This window comes from Esox lucius, chromosome 2 (genome assembly GCF_011004845.1).
Source record: "Esox lucius isolate fEsoLuc1 chromosome 2, fEsoLuc1.pri, whole genome shotgun sequence".
NCBI lineage: Eukaryota > Metazoa > Chordata > Actinopteri > Esociformes > Esocidae > Esox > Esox lucius.
This window is the reverse complement of record NC_047570.1, coordinates 27,638,535-27,658,588: the sequence shown is the minus strand read 5'-3', so window position 1 is coordinate 27,658,588 and position 20,054 is coordinate 27,638,535. Positions and strand designations below refer to the sequence as shown.

The 20,054-nt window shown below is 42.0% G+C and overlaps 1 protein-coding gene across 3 annotated transcripts; it reads right to left on the bottom strand.

Annotated features, from left to right (window-relative positions):
* Window positions 1-1,239: 1,239 nt before the first annotated feature.
* Window positions 1,240-13,164, bottom strand: myef2 (myelin expression factor 2). 3 transcript variants are annotated; one of them, XM_010891301.5, is made up of 17 exons: window positions 12,996-13,164; window positions 9,670-10,058; window positions 8,786-8,838; window positions 7,799-7,806; window positions 7,516-7,609; window positions 7,213-7,419; window positions 6,803-6,956; window positions 5,640-5,689; window positions 5,392-5,452; window positions 5,113-5,211; window positions 4,656-4,700; window positions 4,434-4,496; window positions 4,239-4,334; window positions 3,856-3,930; window positions 3,480-3,652; window positions 1,989-2,040; window positions 1,240-1,632 (listed from the first exon to the last, which is right to left on the bottom strand). In XM_010891301.5, exons 1-17 carry the CDS (start codon window positions 13,151-13,153, stop codon window positions 1,469-1,471), a joined length of 1,941 nt encoding a protein of 646 aa, XP_010889603.1. In that variant the 5' UTR covers window positions 13,154-13,164; the 3' UTR covers window positions 1,240-1,468. The 3 variants fall into 3 exon arrangements, with proteins under 3 accessions (XP_010889603.1, XP_012992733.1, XP_010889604.1); XM_013137279.4 differs by having other exon boundaries at window positions 3,856-3,927; XM_010891302.5 differs by lacking the exon at window positions 3,856-3,930.
* Between the last annotated feature and the right edge of the window lie 6,890 nt (window positions 13,165-20,054).

The following is a 20,054-nucleotide window of genomic DNA, read 5'->3' as shown; positions in this document are numbered from 1 at the left end:
AAGACAATCATTCAAATCTTGTCAATGACTATACTTCCTATTCATTTTGCTTGTCCACAGGTACCTTAAGTTGTTTAGCATGAACACACAAGGTGTCCTTCAACAAATCCATTCTTCAATTAAACTAATGATTCAAACAGAAACTAGTCTCTCAAAATCCAGAAACCTCTTTCTTCCTTATAAAGAAAAGACTACCCTTTACTGGGAAACCTGAAATTGTTGAGCCATCTTGGGCATACACTTCAGCCCTAGATGTTTTATGAATATAGGGCCACAAGATTTCAGTTCGAAGTCCAAGATCAAGCCAACATATGAAAATGTCAAATTGTTCCCATTAATAGCTGTTAAAGAAAGTTGTGTCAAATGTAAATATGCAGGGTGATGAGTTCCAGCCCCATGAAAGCATCATACCTCCTGAATATGACCTTGCAACACAACAAATGACCTCTGACCTCTAACTCAGGAAATAAAGATTCTATTTAAATACTCTGCTAATATCTTGCCATTTGCCAAATGCTGGTGAACCAGGAAGGGAGGAGGGTAGTTGTGATGTTCTAACCAAACTGATAAGCATTTAACAGGAATCCATGGTGCTTACCTGGAAGAACAGCAATAAAGACATGTTTATGGCTTCAGAGTGGTATGTCAAAACAGCGATAAAAGTGTGAAATTACCAGAGAAAGACTAAACTAACCCATCCATTCTGAGGTTTCTCAAGAACAACATTTTAAGCGGGTGTCAATTACCCACTGATTTATTCACTATTTGATTCTCCCAAACCACTGTTAGTTACCTCACAAGTATAACATGTATAGGTAAAGCCATATTGGCTCCCCCCAGAGAACACAAGTGCTAGGAGCACAATGACAGTAGCACTTCAAATGACCAGGGATCTCCATATGCATGAAAATATTAATGCCTTTTGCAATTTACGTGGTGTCTTGCGATTGAGCTCAGACAAGATAATTATGGAAAGAACTGCTCAAACATTGTTACTCATTCAAAATAAAATAATCTATGAAGGACAAGCAATAGGGTTTTGACGCACATACAGCCAATGACCACAAAGATGTGACATGGTAGTATTTTAAATTGATTCCCGACACTTTAAAACTTCTACCCTCATTACTAACACTAACATTCATGGTGTCCCCTTGCGATCCACCTTTGTTTTAAATACACATCAACCTGAATGGGCTAGTAACCTTTGATACCACAGTAACATTTACAACCACAAAGTTTAAAAATTAAAAAGTTTATTCATTCAAATAAACTGATGACCCACAATTAAAAGGGCTTACAAAAAAAGATTAAAAGAAAAACAAATTCACGGTATAAACAAACTAATGAACAGACTTATACACATCCAGTAGTTTTAGAAACGGGGAGATGTGAAAAATGTGTTTTTAAAACAAAACAAAAGCGGTTGGTGATGGAGCGAGCAGTTGTGTTGTCCGTTTGTGTGGCACTAGGCATTGCGGTCAATGCGGACGTCGACCTCGCGACCATTGATCTTGGTTCCGTTCATCATCCTACAGGCTTTGTTAGCACTCTCTGGGGAGTCAAATCTGACCGTACCACAACCCTTTGACTTTCCTCCCTCCATTTTAATCTCTGCAAACATCACTTGGCCTATAGGGAAGAGGGAAACCGTGTGAAACATTTTAAAAACATGGACAAGACCGGTGATACGGACAGGTGAAAGGTAGGCCAGTACTACAAAGCTACATCACCTCCCCTCTACAGGCACAGTACTAGTAGACCAGGGGTGTCCAAACTATTCCACAGAGGGCCGTGTGTCTGCAGGTTTTGGCTCTCTCCTTGTACTTGATTGACTAATTAGGTTACTAATTGGTTAGTTTCTACCATCACCTGGTTGTGTAGGTGTGAACCAAGTTATAGGAAAAAACAAAAACTTGCAGACACACGGTCCTCCGTGGAATGGTTTGGACACCCCTGTAGTAGAGGCTAGGATTTCAGAAGCTTACCACAGACACTGAACTTCTCCTTCAGTTTCTGCCAGGTCAGGTCATACGACAGCTAAAACACAACACAGGGCAATTGAATTACTGCCAATTCACTTTACTGTCCATGATGTACAGTAGCTCTCAAAAGTATTCAACCCCTCAGACTTTCACAGTGTGTGTTAGAACATTGAATGAACATGAATTTACTGGATCTAATTTGATATTTTTTCCACCGATTAACAAAGTCGATAATGTCCAAATTTTTTATAAAATCCAATTACAAATTATTTATTTCCTTTAATATTTGTAATTCATTTAGAACAATTTGTAGACTTTATTTCCATTTTGAAATGGACAATGTGGATCAGTGGACAAAACACCTAATTAAATTAATTTGGGAACACACAGCATCAAGTACAGTTATATACACTTTAATGCCAAAAGCATGCGAGTACCTAACAATTCAGCCTATTTTTCCCCATTCAGCCAAAATAGCATGTGTGAGGTCAAGCACTGATGTTGGAAGAGACGGCCTAGCTGGCAATCACTGTTCCAATTCATCCCAAGGGTGTTGAGGTCAGGGCTCCGTGCAGGCCATTCGAGTTCCTCCACACCAACCTCGTCAAACCATGTCATTATGAACCCCACTTCGTGCACGGGCACAGTGATGCTGGAACAGGAAAGGGCCTTCCCCAAACTCTTGTCACAGTTGGAAGAACCCAATTGTCTAAAATGCCTTTGTATCCTGTAGCTTTAGGATGACCCGTCACAAATTAACAGGCTTAGCTCAAAGCCCCAGACCATTATCCCTCCTCCACCAAACTACAGTAGGCATTATGCATTCCGTATGTAGAGTTCTCCTGGCATCCGCCACACCCACATACATCCATCAGACCGCCAGATGGTGAACCGTGACTCATCGCTCCAGAGAACATGTTTCCACCGCTCCAGGAGAGGCTTGGCTTTACACCCCTTCGGCCGACGCTTGACATTGTGCATGTAGACGTGCGGCTTGCGTACAGCTGCTTGGCCTTGGAAAACCATTTTGTGAAACGCCTGACAAAGTTCTTGTGCTGATGTTGCTGGAACACTGATGAGGCAGTCTGGAACTCCGTGATGAATGATGCAAATAGACAATTTTTTACACGCTATGCGATTAAGTACTCCCGCTCGTGAGTTTGCATGGTCTATGACTGTGGCTGGACTGTTAACCCTTAACTATTTCACTTCACAATTACAGCACTTACAGTTGACCAGGGCAGATCCAGTAGGGCAGACATTTCATGCAGTGACTCCAATGACAGTGCCACGTTTAAAATCACCAATCTTCAGTAAGACCCATTGTACTGCCAAAGATTATCCACGGAGATCTCATAGCGATGTGCAGGATTTTATGCACTTGTGAGAAATTTACGTGGCAGAAACACCCAAACTCAATTAGTACAGGTGTCCACATACTTTTGGCCATACAGCACATGTACACAATATGTATGAAATGAGATGAAAACATACATTTCGGACAAAGATCTGACATCCTCCTTTGGCTCCAGACCCTCGGTCAGACATGGATCCTCCCGAGCCGCCTCCTCCGTACCCTCCGAAACCTCTGCTCATCTCCATGCCCCCACCCATACGGTCATACCCAGAGCCCATACGATCCATGGACAGGCTGCCCATACCACCACCTAGCAGAGGACAGGACACGGGGAGCGAGGGAGACAGAGGGACAAAGAGTGAGAATCTCATACCGGCAGGCTGTTGCTCCCGTCACACAGGACCGCGCCGTAAACGCATCACATCAGAGCACAGTGCACATTTGGCCCGGCCTGAAACGTGACATGGGTCTTCAGACGGACTACATGGGGATGTTAATGTAATGTTGGTGTACCTAATCCTCCCCCAATGGGCCCCATGCCAGAAGAGCTCATGCCTCCTCCATAACCACCACCTCCTCCCATACCTCCTGATGGAGAGAGAGTTACACACACAGACACACACACCCCCATCAGACCATTACACACCAGCTACAGCACACTATCTGGCAGAATAACGTTGGTGGGGAATGGCTCAATGTGGACTTCACTAGTATTTTGTGCTACTCGTGCGCAAGCGCTGATTGTACACGAGGGCCCAGACTCCCTAAAGGTTCTACATCACAGCAGATTTAGTGGCGCCGCCGACTGTGATGACGGGTGACTTTGGACTAAGGTGTTTCATGCCTACGAAGCCGGACATTGACAGGTGACGTTGAGTAAGTGTGCAGATACTAACCCATTCCTCCAAAGCCTCTGCTCATGGACATATCACTGCGACCAAAGTCCCTTTCCATTGCCCCTCCCATCCCACCACCTGACCGGTAGGCCATTTCTGGAAGACAGGGAATAGAGAAGTCTGGTCTCAACGCAAATCACGGATAAGCTCTGTTGAGTGCAACTAATCTGACCCTTATTGCAGGTGTGTTCTTACCTCCCATCCGTCCCATTTCTCTGGCACCAAAACCTCCCATGCTGTCCATGCCCCCGAACCCTCCTACACACACACACACACACACACACACACACACACACACACACACACACACACACACACACACACACACACACACACACACACACACACACACACACACACAGTGTAAGACAAGGGTTTTCCAGCGATGGAACATGAGAGACAGATTTAAGACCTTACCTCCTCCTAGCCTGTTCATCCCTCCATATCCGGGTCCATCCATTCCTGATATACAAAATTCAAAGACGTTAGGTACCACTGCTTTTAAGAGCATATCCACACCTGGTTGTACTACACTATTCATGAAAACACAGAAACAAAGCGACAGTGGGCCAAAGCAGGGCCAGGTCAGTAGCCCAGACAGTAAATCAGTGAGGCAATGCATTTAGTGTGAGGTGATGCCAGTGCAGGGAGACGGTCCAGGGCAAACAGGTGCTGTGGGGTTTAAAAGCAAACCGCTCCTCATCAATCAGTAACTCCAATCAAGGAGCTGAAATAATCGTCCTTTGACCAGCAGTGTGTGAATGTGTCAAAGTATTAATATGATTTGTAAGTGCAAGATAAACACAGCCACCGATTTCATTGTCAGTGGGACGGACACGGGGTAAAAGATCAAAGGTCGGAGGCCAGTACTGACCTGCAGGGCCCATGTTGCCCATTGCTCCCCCACTGAGTCTGTTGGCATTGATAGGTTGTCCTCCTGGTCCCAGGCCCATGCCAATACCCCCCAGACCGCCTGCACACAGACAACATGGTGTAACCACATGACCAAATCATCCCTTATGTTACGCCTTCATTTACTGGACAACAGAAGTAAGCAGGCAAGGTGAAGGCATGCAACATTCCTGCCAGAGTGAATTCTGAAGTAACATTGTGTCGGTCCGCTATGTTCTCTAGGGACAGCCGATGTACTCACGTGGCAACTGAGGAGCTTTCTCCACCGGGCGGAAGTCATCCGCAGGCATGGATTTGTCATCCTGATACACACAGACCAAACCACATTTAACAGGCAGTTCTTACAATGGACCCAACAGAAATTAACAGGTTACTCTTAAGGAACAGCTACTACAACACTGCCAACCTCTGACCTCTGAAACCAATATACCCAATGTGAAGGTCACAGAGCGTTTGGAAATCAGAAGCATAACAATTACCAATACTAACCATCTTCACGTGCATCTGTCTGTCAAACAGCATCTGACCATTGAACATGGCTGGAGATCAACAGTTAAAGTGGAACAGTGATTCAAAAAGTGATTTAATTTCTTTTTTTTAAATCTAATTCAGTTTGCTACAACCAACTTTTTGTAGCCAACCGAAAAAGGTTTCTACAGTTTATATTTTCATCCACGATAGATAAAGGCACTGTTGTAATAGGTTGATGCTGTGTAAGAACTTTTTTAAACGCACCAATAAATTGCACAATAAATATTAAAGTCCCCGTAAAGTTTTCAAAACGTGATTTGCTATAGTAGCATCGGCAGATAGGCAGCAAAAGTGCAAGAGACATTTTATGGCACACAGTAAAGGTTTTCCTATTGAAATATTTAGCGCACCATGAGCTAGTTGCATATTAATGGAATGCAACGGTCACTGTCCCATCGTATTCCACACTCAAGCGTGTATAGCATACTATTCTTTGGGCTGAGAAAAACAACATTTTTAATTTGTCGTCTGTCAAATGTTCTTTGACAGACGACAAAGTAGCCACTGGCTAACAACGGCTGTTAAGAAGAGTTAACGATGCTAACATTAGCTGCCCAAAAATTCAGTGGACACTCATTAAATGGCTAGTTAACATTAGATGCATCGAAAATAAATGTTGTGAGATGAAAGTGATTAGAGCTTTAGAAATTGTTTACCAGCCTTAATAATACACTTGAGACTAAATTCTCAACCATTGGGTAGAATTCCGTCATATCAGAATTCTAGAGTCCTGTGACGTAACGTGCAATCCATGAATCGGCCCGCTGAAGCTCTGATTTACTGTGGCACACTTCTGTGCAGAATTGAGGTTATTTGTTTTTATATACTGCAGTGGTTTTTGTCCAATTGCAACTCTATATTGCTATACCGTCAGCGCAACGGACATCCTATACGTACAAACATTCTACCAAAGTATTAAAACAACCTTTGCGCTTATACGACAGTTTGATTTTATTTAACGCTAATAAACTGTCTGTCCCCCTTCAAAGAATACAGCCAGGTCATTAACAGAGTTATATTGGGTGATCTTCGGTTAGTGTTAACGTGTCGATGCGACATCTTGATTCAGCTCACAGGTGTGTTGCGTTATAGTGTGTATTTTTATACAGTAATAAGGATACAGATGGCCTGTACAGCTTCCAGGGCCTGCTCAAAGGTAACGGTTCCCATCCCCCTGCTCTTCCCATCCTTATCTTCCTTCACGTCAGCCCTCTTCACCGTGCCTGCCATCCCAAACACCTCCTTCAGCTTCTTCCAGCCCACCTTGAAGTCCAGCTGGGAGGGAACCAAGCAAATAGGAGTGTTACAATACATCACAGCTTTGGTGGCATGCAATGGTCAGCATGACAGACAAAATAACTTTGTCAACAAGGAACTTCAAGTTGTAAGATTTCACAGAGCTCAAGTTCAAAGCCATCCTGAAATCAGTACAGACACTGGAATATTGGTTTTACACTTGGTTATGCACGTGAATAATCTCAAGAGGAAGACAAAACCAATAAGTGTGGGACAACATGCACAGTGGTCTCACATTGGCAACAAACACGGTGGTTCCCAGGCGTCCGGCCCGAAGAGAGCTGATGACCTCAGGGGGGACATTGGGGTTGTTAGCGATGGAAGGGGGCACACCAACACCGCCCGGTCCTCCTTCCTGCCCCCTCCCACCCCCACCCCCTCCTCCAGGGTACATCCCTCCGGTTCGCTGTAGCACGCGCCGAGCATGCTCCCCATCTGGATCCTGGACACAGGAAAGGGCAATATGAGCATCGGTGGGGCTGTCTCAGCAGGTATCAGGCTGTCTCAGCTGGTATGGAGGTGGGTACCAGGGTCTTACCTCTTTGATATTGAGGGGTCTTCCGTTCAGGTCATGTTTGTTCATCACTTCTATGGCCTTCTTCACAAATTCCTCATCTTTGAACTCCACAACACTGACGGACAGAGAGAGAAGTCAGCAGACGTAGACATAATTGACTCGTTAAGTTAGACAGCCTACTTCACGATTAACATTTAATGCAATTTAGCAGATGTTCCTATCCAGAGCGACTCCATGAAATGAGAGGGCATACAACCCCGGGGTGCCTTTTCAGATAGAAAAAAAGTAAAGGGTTGTTTCTTACCCACAGCCCTGGTAACAGCAGCAAATCCAGAGACAACACAGATCCATAACAAAGGGAATAAACAAAGACAGTGATTAGACTCTGACAAGAGGAAATATAACTACACCGCTGACATCATGCTAATAAGTGGAGGAATTCATCACATGGTGAAAGTCTAGCTAACAACCCTAGGTGTGGGCATGTGTTTTGTTTGCACACTAAGTTAAAGTATGGGTGTAGTCTAGTTTTCATTCATCTTAATGGAAACATTGGTACCTTTACCATCTTGAGTGGAATAAAAGGATTATGGAGACACAGAAAACAATATTTGTATATCTATCCTGTGTCAACATTTGTTTTGAAATAAGAACTTAAGTCAGTTTGAGTTAAACTACATATAAAAAGTTGAATACATTTCAACATATTTCGCTTTTTAAAAAAATAAAATAAAACTGAGCAAGTTCATAGATGAATCCTACAACAGTGGGAGATATTCTTGTGAGCAGCTGGAAAAAAGAAGAAAGTTATTTAATACAATCTCTACAATATTTTAGGGTTAGGGATGAGAATTTGTTTTGTCCCTAAGAAGATAGAATTGTGCCATTAATATAAATAAAAGGTAACAAAATCTTGATTCATGAGCCAGATTTGAAAACCAAAAAGTCAAATGTCAATCAAGAAGACATCACAAAATCCCTTTGAGAAATGGTCAACTAACAAACTTTGACACCAATTGAGAAAAAACTACAACAACAAAAACAAATGTTTACGCAGTTTCAGATGAATTCAAGTTAGTGTTCCAGAATCAACAAGACATCCTTCATCATCACTCTACAGCCAACTAGGCTATAACAGGCTCTATCTAGTAGCCACCAACATGTCATCATCCCATACACATACATAGAGACCCATGGATCGGATCAGTGCCTTACAGAACACTGGATAAATGAAGTACTGCATTGGAGGGCATTTAAAACCTCGTGCAGTGAGTCGGACCACATCACTTACCCTTGACTTTCCTTCAGCATCCTTAAAGAGCTCCACGTATGTAACCTCACCAACTACATGAGACATACAAAGGAAAAATACCAAGAGAACAAAAGGCATTTAAAATCACCAGTCGACTGTTGAACCACCACTCTCTCTCCGGGCCAGGCCGTTGCCTCGGTTACGACGCTTCCCCATGATTGGTCAACAGTGAGCCCAGACCAACAGCCACCACACAACCCCCTTCCAATGCCTTCCTGGGCTCGACTGAGACACACAGTCAGTCAACTACTGTCAACCTGGGAATTCAGATCACACTTCAGCATAGAACAGTTTGGTCAACACGGTTCCTATCAGCATGGCAATGAGTCACTGCAATTTAAAAAAGGTGTCCTTTTCACCTTGCAAACACACTTGTAGAAGAGCTAAAAAACACCAACAGTTCAATGTTCAGTGCACAGAAGGACAATGTTTCATTTGTACAGAACAATCATGGCACCTTAACACAGGGTCAACTGAGTCAAGTAGTCAATACTACTACTTGCCTGAGGTTACATTTTGGAGCTGCAAGTCTAGATCATAAAACCAATAACTACATAACTTAAATCATCTTTAACAAGCACAGACATTTCAATTCAATCCAAGCTAAATTGGTGTCCACCCAGGAGTAAAAAACATAGAAAAATAAAGAGAAAATAATCCAGAAATGTCTCTATTCTACAGACTCACTAACATCTGCAGTACAATAGCATGCTGCCTCCAAGGAAAGAAATAAGAGCAGGACTATGGCTAATTCTATGTACTGGTCACAAAGGCAGGAGGATAGAGAAAGCTTCTGTTGAGCTGAGAGAATAGGGTATTTTTCTATGGGGATTATCAGCTTGGCCCTGTGTGAGGATGATTACCTTTTTCTCTCATCAGATCTTTAATAGCCTGCCACTTCATATCATAGGGGATATTGCTAATGAAGACGCGGTTCCGGTGACTGCCGCCCTTCTTGTCCCCGGAGGAGTGCTTCTCTTTGTAGGGGTGGAAGCGGTTTGCTCTGCGGCTCCCGCCCGATGTCTTCTCTTTGAGGTCAGACTTTGAGTCGCACTTGGGGGCAGCCGCCAGGGGGTCAGCCGAGGCGGAGTCAGCGGGATTGTCTGCAAGGGCTTCTGCGTCATCGATAGGGTCATCACCGTCCACAGGGGTATCATCATCGCCCAGGACCTCATCACCAAGGACCTCATCATCGCCAAGACCCTCTTCTTCAGCAGGAGCATCCTCACCAAGAATCTCATCTTCAGCCTCTCTGGAAAAAAAGACAAAACAACAAAACACAGCGGTGTCAAGTAAATATGATAATTTGGTTACTAAATAATTCAAACAAGCCAGTGAGACTTTTGGGAGCTGTGTTGCTGGTAATTAGCTTGCCAGAAGTTAAATTGTACTTTGAACTTGGGATGGTCTTTAAACAAAGTAAATAAAGTGATATTAGATTTTTCATACCTCCAATATAAAAGAACGACAAAGATCACATTAAAACAGCAGCTTATCTCCCATGCAGAATTTTCTTTTAACTTGCTGCATTTTTTAAATGGAGATCTAAAATTTTTCTTATTGTATGTTCTCTACAGCTTCTTACTAATTGAGTTTCAGTTACACAAGATTCAGTCAATGACTATCAAATGTCTCTTACACTGTCACTCCAGTTTTGAATACATGCATACACTCCATATAAACACACAACACATACTGATGACACACCTCAAACAAGCCAGTTAATGCTAGTGTTTATTACCTAACCCTACCTACTTGTAACCATAAACAACCTGTACCAGAGTACACTGACAAGGTAATCCCTGTAAATAGCCATGTTACAGTAATGATTAAAAAATGTTGTTATTGAGAAGACAGTATATTAGCCTATTAAAAAGGCACACTACCATTCAAAACACTGGGGCCACTGAGAAATGTCCTTGTTTCCAAAAGAAATGAAACATTTTTGTCCATTAAAATAACTGCAAACTGATCAGAAATAGTTGAGTATCTGGAGCATCAGCAATTGTGGGTTTGATTACAGGCTCAAAATGGCCAAGAAACTAAAGATCTCATACGACACTGGGTAGACTCCTTCACAAAGCAGCTCAAACTGGCTCTAACCAGAAACACAGAGTGTGAGGCCCCAGGGCACAAGTAAGATGACAAATACATTAGTGTCTAGTATAAGAAACAGAAGTCACAGGTCCTCAACTGACAGCTTCAATATATAGTACCCAGGAAACACCAGTCTCAACGTTGACAGTGAAGAGGCGACTGAGATTCTGGCCTTCAAGTAGCAAAGAAAAATCCTCAGACTGGCCAATAAAGAGAAACAATTAAACATTTTGGACAGAGGAAAACTAGAAAAATATGTTATGGACAGACAAATCTACATTTGGGGTGATCAGATCACAAAAATAATTGGAGACAGACCAAATGAAAAGATGCTAGGAGTGGTTGACACCATTTGGAGTCAATCTGATGATCTAGGGGTACTTTGGGTAGGGTGAAGTGGGAGATTTGTACTGGTTAAAGAGGATCTGGACGTGACAAGAAGGAAAGTTGTCATTCCGTTTTGTAACACCATGCCAGAACCCTGTGGACGGTGCTTGATTGGAGCCAATTTCCTCCTACAACAGGACAATGAGAACAGCTCCAAACTATACAAGAACTATTTAGGGAAGAAGCAGTTTTCTGGTATTCTGTCTATAACGGAGTGGCCAGCACAGTCACCGGATCTCAACTCCATTGAGCTGTTCTGGGAGAAGCTTCACCATATGATACGTAAGAAGTGCCCATCAAGTCAAACCAACTTCTGGGAGATGATTCAGGAAGCATGCGGTGACATCAGATTACCTCAACAAATTGACTACTAAAATGCCAAAAGTCCTCAAGGCTGTAATTGCTGGAGGATTCTGACAAAAGCAAAAGTTTGAAGGACACCATGTCAATAACTATATTTCCTATTCAAACATTTCATGTAAGTTTTCAAGGACATGCCTAAGTGACCCCAAACTTTTGAACGGTACTGTATATTCAGGTCTGGCTTTTTCAAATGTATTGTCATTTCAGACCTTGTGACAAAGGACCATTTCAAAAACCATGTCAAAACAATATTTACTGCAACTGATGTGAGTATCCTATTGGTAGATTATTGGTTTCTTCAATTTGTAAGGTAGGATTATCTGAACACAAACTATTTTGTCAAAACCAAAAATACATCAGTTATTTGCAGGTTAGGACATTTGGTTTCTCTCTTCAATTTCCTGCTAGAGAAAAATATCCACTGGATGTCCATTGTAAACCCACATTACTTTGCTGAATTGGGGAGTGTTAGTTTGACTGAGAATTATTGTGCCTGGAAAAAATTTATCCATATCACCTTAAATTAAAAATGTATTCTCTTTTAAGAAAAAAGTCAACAGAATCTAAGTCCCCATTATCATTGTAATTTGTTTCTGATATTTCTGTTTTTCTTAACATTATATCGTTTATTTTGAGTACACTAATTTTGTCGTTTGCCAGGTCGTAATTAGAAAAAGTGAATTTACAATTAATTAGCTGGTAAAATACCATAATTTAAAAATACATAAATACACATCACAACTATTACCAAGTACTTGAAGACAGATCTGAAAAACGTCCCCATACGGATTGCATGTACCAACTTAACCCCTTACACAATGTGTGCAGTCTGCAGACATCACATTTAATTACGCTTTTTTAAATAAGACGATGAAAAAATATCCCAGCTTTAAAAAGGAAAATATATAACGTTAATGATTCTTACTCAGCATCTCTGAACACATATTGTAAGTTTTACATGTGGTTTAAACAACACCAGTAATGGTACACCCACACAAACCTCGAACCCACGCACTGTTATACCGGGTTGAGTTAACTTGGCTATCCCGGCCATGGAGGGACATTAAACCACGCTAGCTAGTTATCTACAAACCATGGCTACATTTCAGATAATATAACTCAAAGTAAAAAAAAAAAAAAAGCCAGATCGACGGTGATAACATCGAAACTATTGTTTACTATCTATCCACACAATAGCAAGCAACAGAGCTAACCTAGCTAGATTTGTTAGCTAGTTTTGATGTTAGCTTTAATTCAGTGCTAATGTTGCTAGCTAGCCTCCATTTTGCCGGTGAGTACAGCACAGACCGTGTTAGCCAGAACAATTCGTTATTTTAGTTACATCTTCACGCCATTCGTGCCATCCTGTGATGTCTCCTCGTTCTCAGCTTTGATGATTTGTTCGGGTTTATCTTCGGTTTCTTGGACAATATCAGCCATATTTGTCCGCTTGCAGAGAACGCTTAATAAACCGACAACCGCGTTGAGAAAGATGCGCATGCGCCTCTTTACACTGCGCAGTTTAAAATCAGTGACAGTTCACGTGCATCCACCAACGCGAGAATTGGAAAGATCGCGGCCTGGTTTCATTTTAATGTATTTTTGGACCCCCTTCCGACAAGTTTTGAGTATCTTTTATATATATATATATATATATATATATATATATATATATATATATATATATATATATATATATGTATATACACTCACCTAAAGTATTATTAGGAACACGATACTAATACTGTGTTTGACCCCCTTTCGCCTTCAGAACTGCCTTAATTCTACGTGGCATTGATTCAACAAGGTGCTGAAAGCATTCTTTAGAAATGTTGGCCCATATTGATAGGATAGCATCTTGCAGTTGATGAAGATTTGTGGGATGCACATCCAGGGCACGAAGTTCCTGTTCCACCACATCCCAAAGATGCTCCATTGGGTTGAGATCTGGTGACTCTGGGGGCCATTTCAGTACAGTGAACTCATTGTCATGTTCAAAAAACCAATTTGAAATGATTCGAACTTTGTGACATGGTGAATTATCCTACCGGAAGTATCCATCAGAGGATGGGTAAATGGTGGTCATAAAGGGATGGACATGGTCAGAAACAATGCTCAGGTAGGCCGTGGCATTTAAACGATGCCCAATTGACACTAAGGGGCCTAAACTGTGCCAAGAAAACATCCCCCACACCATTACACCACCACCAGCCTGCACAGTGGTAACAAGGCATGATGGATCCATGTTCTCATTCTGTTTATGCCAAATTCTGACTCTACCATCTGAATGTCTCAACAGAAATCAAGACTCATCAGATCAGGCAACATTCTTCCAGTCTTCAACTGTCCAATTTTGGTGAGCTCATGCAAATTGTAGCCTATTTTTCCTATTTGTAGTGGAGATGAGTGGTACCCGGTGGGGTCTTCTGCTGTTGTAGCCCATCCGCCTCAAGGTTGTGTGTGTTGGGGCTTCACAAATTCTTTGCTGCATACCTCGGTTGTAACAAGTGGTTATTTCAATCAAAGTTGCTCTTCTATCAGCTTGAATTAGTCAGCCCATTCTCCTCAGACCTCTAGCAACAACAATGCATTTTCACCCACAGGACTGCCGCATACTGGATGTTTTTCCCTTTTCACACCAGTCTTTGTAAACCCTAGAAATGGTTGCGCGTGAAAATCCCAGTAACTGAGCAGATTGTGAAATACTCAGATGGGCCCGTCTGGCACCAACAACCATGCCACGCTCAAAATTGCTTAAATCATCTTTCTTTCCCATTCTGACATTCAGTTTGGAGTTCAGGAGATTGTCTTGACCAGGAGTTCCTAATAATCCTTTAGGTGAGTGTATATATGTATATATATATATATATATATATATATATATATATATATATATATATATATACACATTTACTCAAGCAAACAATTCTAGGCCTTTATTAATGTTATTTGAAGAAGGGAAATTAATCAAGGTTTAAATTAGCCTATTATAAGGCATTTATTTAAGCTCAGGACAATAATTCCAATGAGTCGTACCTCTCTTATTCCCTGTCTCAAGGGGCATATTGGCATGAGAAACATTTGTTTTATTTTTCTAAATCAAGTTGAAAATAAGGTTAAATAATAATGTCAAACATGAATAAACATAAATAATTACTTAAATATTACACATTTTGAATGTCTAAGGGATCGGAATACTAGATATGTATAATGATCCCTATATATGTATAACGATACATACTAGATATAAAAGAATATCAATAGAAATATCAGAAATAAAGCCTCTTCTGAAATAACTAATCTGGATATGGATATATTAAACAATTATAGGCCAATATCGATATATTGACAGACGGATCGGTACAGCTTCTGCAGTAATGCGGTCAATGTACCGGTCTGTCGTGGTGAAGAAAGAGTTGAGCCGCAAGGCAAAGCTCTCGATTTACCGGTCAATCTACGTTCCTACTGTCCCCTATGGTCATGAGCTTTGGGTCATGACCGAAAGGACAAGATCCCGGATACAGGCGGCCGAAATGAGCTTTCTCCGCAGGGTGGCTGGGCGATCCCTTAGAGATAGGGTGAGAAGCTCGGTCACCCAGGACGAGCTCAGAGTAGAGCCGCTGCTCCACCACATCGAGAGGGGTCAGCTGAGGTGGCTTGGGCATCTGTTTCGGATGCCTCCGGAACACCTTCCTGGGAAGGTGTTCCTGTCCCGTCCCACCGGGAGGAGACCCCGGGGAAGACCTAGGACACGCTGGAGGGACTATGTCTCCCGGCTGGCCTGGGAATGCCTCGTTGTCCCCCCGGAAGAGCTGGAGGAAGTGTCTAGGGAGAGGGAAGTCTGGGCATCTCTGCTTAGACTGCTGCCCCCGCGACCTGGCCAGCGATAAGCGAAAGAAAATGATGATGATGATGAGGCCAATATCGAACCTCCTGTTCCTCTCAAAAATCTTAGAAAAATCTGCTTCCCAACAACTAAATGCCTTCCTGATAACAAATACAATTTATGAAAGGCTCCATTCTGGTTTAAAACTCATAGCACTGAGACTGCACTTGTGAAGGTGATAAATTATGTTCTAATGGCTTCAGACAAAGGTTCTGCATCTTTCCTGTTGCTTCTTGATATTAGTGCTCCCTTTGACATCATTTATCATTCCCACCTCTCCACTACACGGACACATTCTTGCCTGGTTTAGATCTTATTCATCTGAAAGATATCAGTTCATATGTGTGGATGGCATGTCCTCTGACAAATCAACGGTATGTTTTGGTGTTCTTCAAGGCTCAGTTTTAGGATCACTATTGTTTTCACTATATATGCTGGCTCTGGGTAATGTCATCGGGAACCACAATGACACACTGTTGTATATTTCGATGAAACATGGAAAAGCCTCAAAATAAGCTTGTGTTTCAGATATTAGGAAATGGACGACAGAGAACCTTTTGATTTTAAACTCAGAAAAAACAGAAATGCTTGTTTTAAGACCCAAGAAACAAAGAGATTTACCGTCTGATCTCACACAACCTCAGCGGTTGTATGGTCATATCCCAAAAGAATTTGGGAAACCTTGGCATTACCCTCAACCCGGATCTCTCTTTTGATGAACATATATAAAATATAAAGAGCTGCTTTTCTCTATTTTGGATCATTGCAAAAAATCTGAAACTGATGCAAAGAAACTAATCCCTGCTTTTGTTACTTCAAGATTAGATTAATGCAATGTTCTTCTCTCCAGTTACCCTGATAAATCAGTAAATAAACTTCAATTAGTGCTAAATATGGCTGCTTGAATCCAAATTAGAACAAAAAACATTTGACACATCACTAGTATTAACCTCTCTACAAAGGCTGCCTGTTAAGGCTAGCGCTGATTTTAATACATGGTCTTGCTCCTACTTGCCTCGCTGAATCGGTCCAGCCACATATTCCTACACGTAACCTATAACCGCAAGATGCAGGCCTTCTAATTGTACCTAGAATTTCTAAACAAACAGCCAGAGGCAGGGCTTTCTCCACTGGCGGCTGGGAAACCCCTGCACCCACCATGAGGCGCCCCACACTGCATAGCAAAAAATGTGTCTATAAGAAAAATAAAAAAGGAAAAACGTTGAGGGCGAGACAACTCTGCTCGTTGAGAGCGCCTGAGTTTCGACTGCCAGGTAAAGAAAGCCCATGAAGTAGGCTCTCCCTTCCAGTCGAAAAGGGGGCTTAATACTCTCAAAATCCCTGAATCTGGCAACAATGGCCTTTGCATATCTTACGTGCATTACATCACTTTCAAAATTGCTAATCATTACGTTTTGATTAGCCTCTTAAATCAGGCCTAGAAAGTTGCACAACTGCTCTATGATTTGTCCATTGCTTTTGTAGGGAGGTCACAGAGCTGTGACCGTGAGTTCTTGCCAACTCAAAGCACGGCCTTCCTAGCAGAGATTGCTGACTTTTTTTAATTTAAATGTTGTGCATTGGAGCAGTTGATGTTTCTAACATTACAATAATTGCACTGGAAATACCACCATGACTACTTAAACTGCAATGGTTGGCATTCCGTGAAGTTACATTGGTGGATGGAAAAGGTATGTTTTGGAATTTAAATGTAAGTGCCCCTGGCAATGTGGGTGCTCGCAGAGAGAGGGGACTTTCTCTCGGCAGAATAAAAGCCATATGTGAACAGAAAGTGGGCTACTACTACTAAATTATCGATGGGTCCTAGTCGCTTATGCCATGGTTAGTGAAGCCCTATGTGGAAAATGGATATTTCAGTACGACGAGAAAAGATAAAACAAGATGTTCACTGTTGAAGTTGTGGAGGATGAATCCTGTGATGATCCAAGTAGAAGTTTTTATCGGATCTGAAATGTACAGTGAGGGAAAAATTATTTGATTCCCTGCTGATTTTGTACGTTTGTCCACTGACAATGAAATGATCAGTCTGTCATTTTAATGGTAGGTTTGTTTGAACAGTGAGAGACAGAATAACAACAAAATTATCCAAAAAAAAACATGTCAAAAATGTTATAAATTGATTTGCATTTTAATGAGTGAAATAAGTATTTCATCCCCCTTCAATCAGAAATATTTCTGGCTCCCAGGTGTCTTTTATACAGGTAACGAGCTGAGATTAGGAGCACACTCTTAAAGGGAGTGCTCCTAATCTCAGCTTGTTACCTGTATAAAAGACACCTGTCCACAGAACCAATCAATCAATCAGATTCCAAACTCTCCACCATGGTCAAGACCAAAGAGCTGTCCAAGGATGTCAAAATTTTAAACCTAAACCAGGCTGGAATGGGCTACAAGACCATCGCCAAGCAGCTTGGTGAGAAGGTGAGAACAGTTGGTGCGATTATTCGCAAATGGAAGAAACACAAAATAACTGTCAATCTCCCTCAGTCTGGGGCTCCACGCAAGATATCACCTCGTGGAGTTGCAATGATCATGAGAATGGTGAGGAATCAGCCCAGAACTACACTGGAGGATCTTGACAATGATCTCAAAGCAGCTGGGACCATAGTCACCAAGAAAACAATTGGAAACACACTACGCTGTAAAGGACTGAAATCCTGCAGTGCCCGCAAGGTCCCCCTGCTCAAGAAAGCACATGTACCGGCCCGTCAGAAGTTTGCCATTGAACATCTGAATGATTCAGAGCAGAACTGGGTGAAAGTGTTGTGGACAGATAAGACAAAAATCAAGCTCTTTGGCATGAACTCAACTCGCCGTGTTTGGACGAGGAGGAATACTACCTATGACCCCAAGAACACCATTCCCACCATCAAACATGTAGGTGGAAACATTATGCTTTGGGCGTGGCCATCCTACCGTCAAATCTTGGGTGAGAACCTTCTTCCCTCAGCTAGGGCATTAAAAATGGGTCGTGGATGGGTATTCCAGCATGACAATGACTCAAAACACACAGCCAAGGCAACAAAGGAGTGGCTCAAGAAGAAGCACATTAAGGTCCTGGAGTGCCCTAGCCAATCTCCAGACCTTAATTCCTTAGAAAATCTGTGGAGGGAGCTGAAGGTTCGAGTGGCCAAAAGTCAGCCTCGAAACCTTAATGACTCTGAGAAAGAGGAGTGGGACACAATCCCTCCTGAGATATGTGCAAACCTGGTGACCAACTACAAGAAATGTCTGACTTCTGTGATTGTCAACAAGGGTTTGCCACCAAGTACTAAGTCATGTTTTGCAGAGGGGTCGAATACTTATTTAACTCATTACAATACAAATCAATTCATAACATATTTTATAAGCTTTTCTCTGGATTTTTTGTTTTGTTATTCTGTCTCACAATGTTCAAATAAACCTACCATTAAAATTATAGACTGATCATTTCATTGTCAGTGGGCAAACGTACAAAATCAGCAGGGGATCAAATCATTTTGTAGCACAACTGTGAAAATCACTAGCCAATCCAAGTTACATCACTAGCCAGACTACGCATGCATGCATCTCTCCAAATCTGTTAAATAGGCTAATGCTTTAGCACTAGTGGTGGCCCGGACTCTGAAGACGCCTCCCTGCAAGGACTAAGCTCGAGGACCCTCCCCCAAATCCCTCAAAATTTTACTTATACTACTGCCTCCTACGTCAATAGACTGATGGCTGTCTACCTTAAAAATACCTACAGTTGTACTCATAAATGTGCATTCCCTGGCAGAAATTGTGAACATTTTGCATTGATTTAGAAAATATGACGATCATGCAAAAAACTGTCTTTTATTTAAGGACAGTGATAATATGAAGCCGTTTATTATCACATAGTTATTTGGCTCCTTGTTAAATCATAATGATAACAGAAATCACCCAAATGGCCTTGATCAAAAGTTTACATACCCTTGAATGTTTGGCCTTGTTACAGACATACAAGGTGACACACAAACAAAAACTAAAAACTAAAATGAGCTGCACGGTTGAGTTGCCAGAAAGAAGCCTTTACTGCGCCAATGCCACAAGTCTGGTCTGGTTACAATATGCTCTACACCTTGACACACCTGACAGCTTCTGGCACACTGTAATTTGGAGTGACGAGACCAAAATAGAGTTTTATGGTCACAACCATAAGCGCCATGTTTGGAGAGGGGTCAACAAGGCCTATAGTAAACAGAATAACACCCCCACAGTGAAGCATGGAATCTTGTGAAAATTGATGGCAAGATGAATGCAGCATGTTATCAGAAAATTCTGACAGAAAATGTGCATTCTTCTGCATGAAAGCTGCGCATGGGACACTCTTGGACTTTCCATCACGACAATGACCCTCAAAGGCCAAGTTGACCCTCAAATGGTTACAGCAGAAAAAGTTGAAGGTTCTGGAGTGGTCATCGAGGCACTCTGGGAAGATCTCAAACGTGTGGTTCAAGACGACCAAAGACTTTGCCTGACCTGGAAGCATTT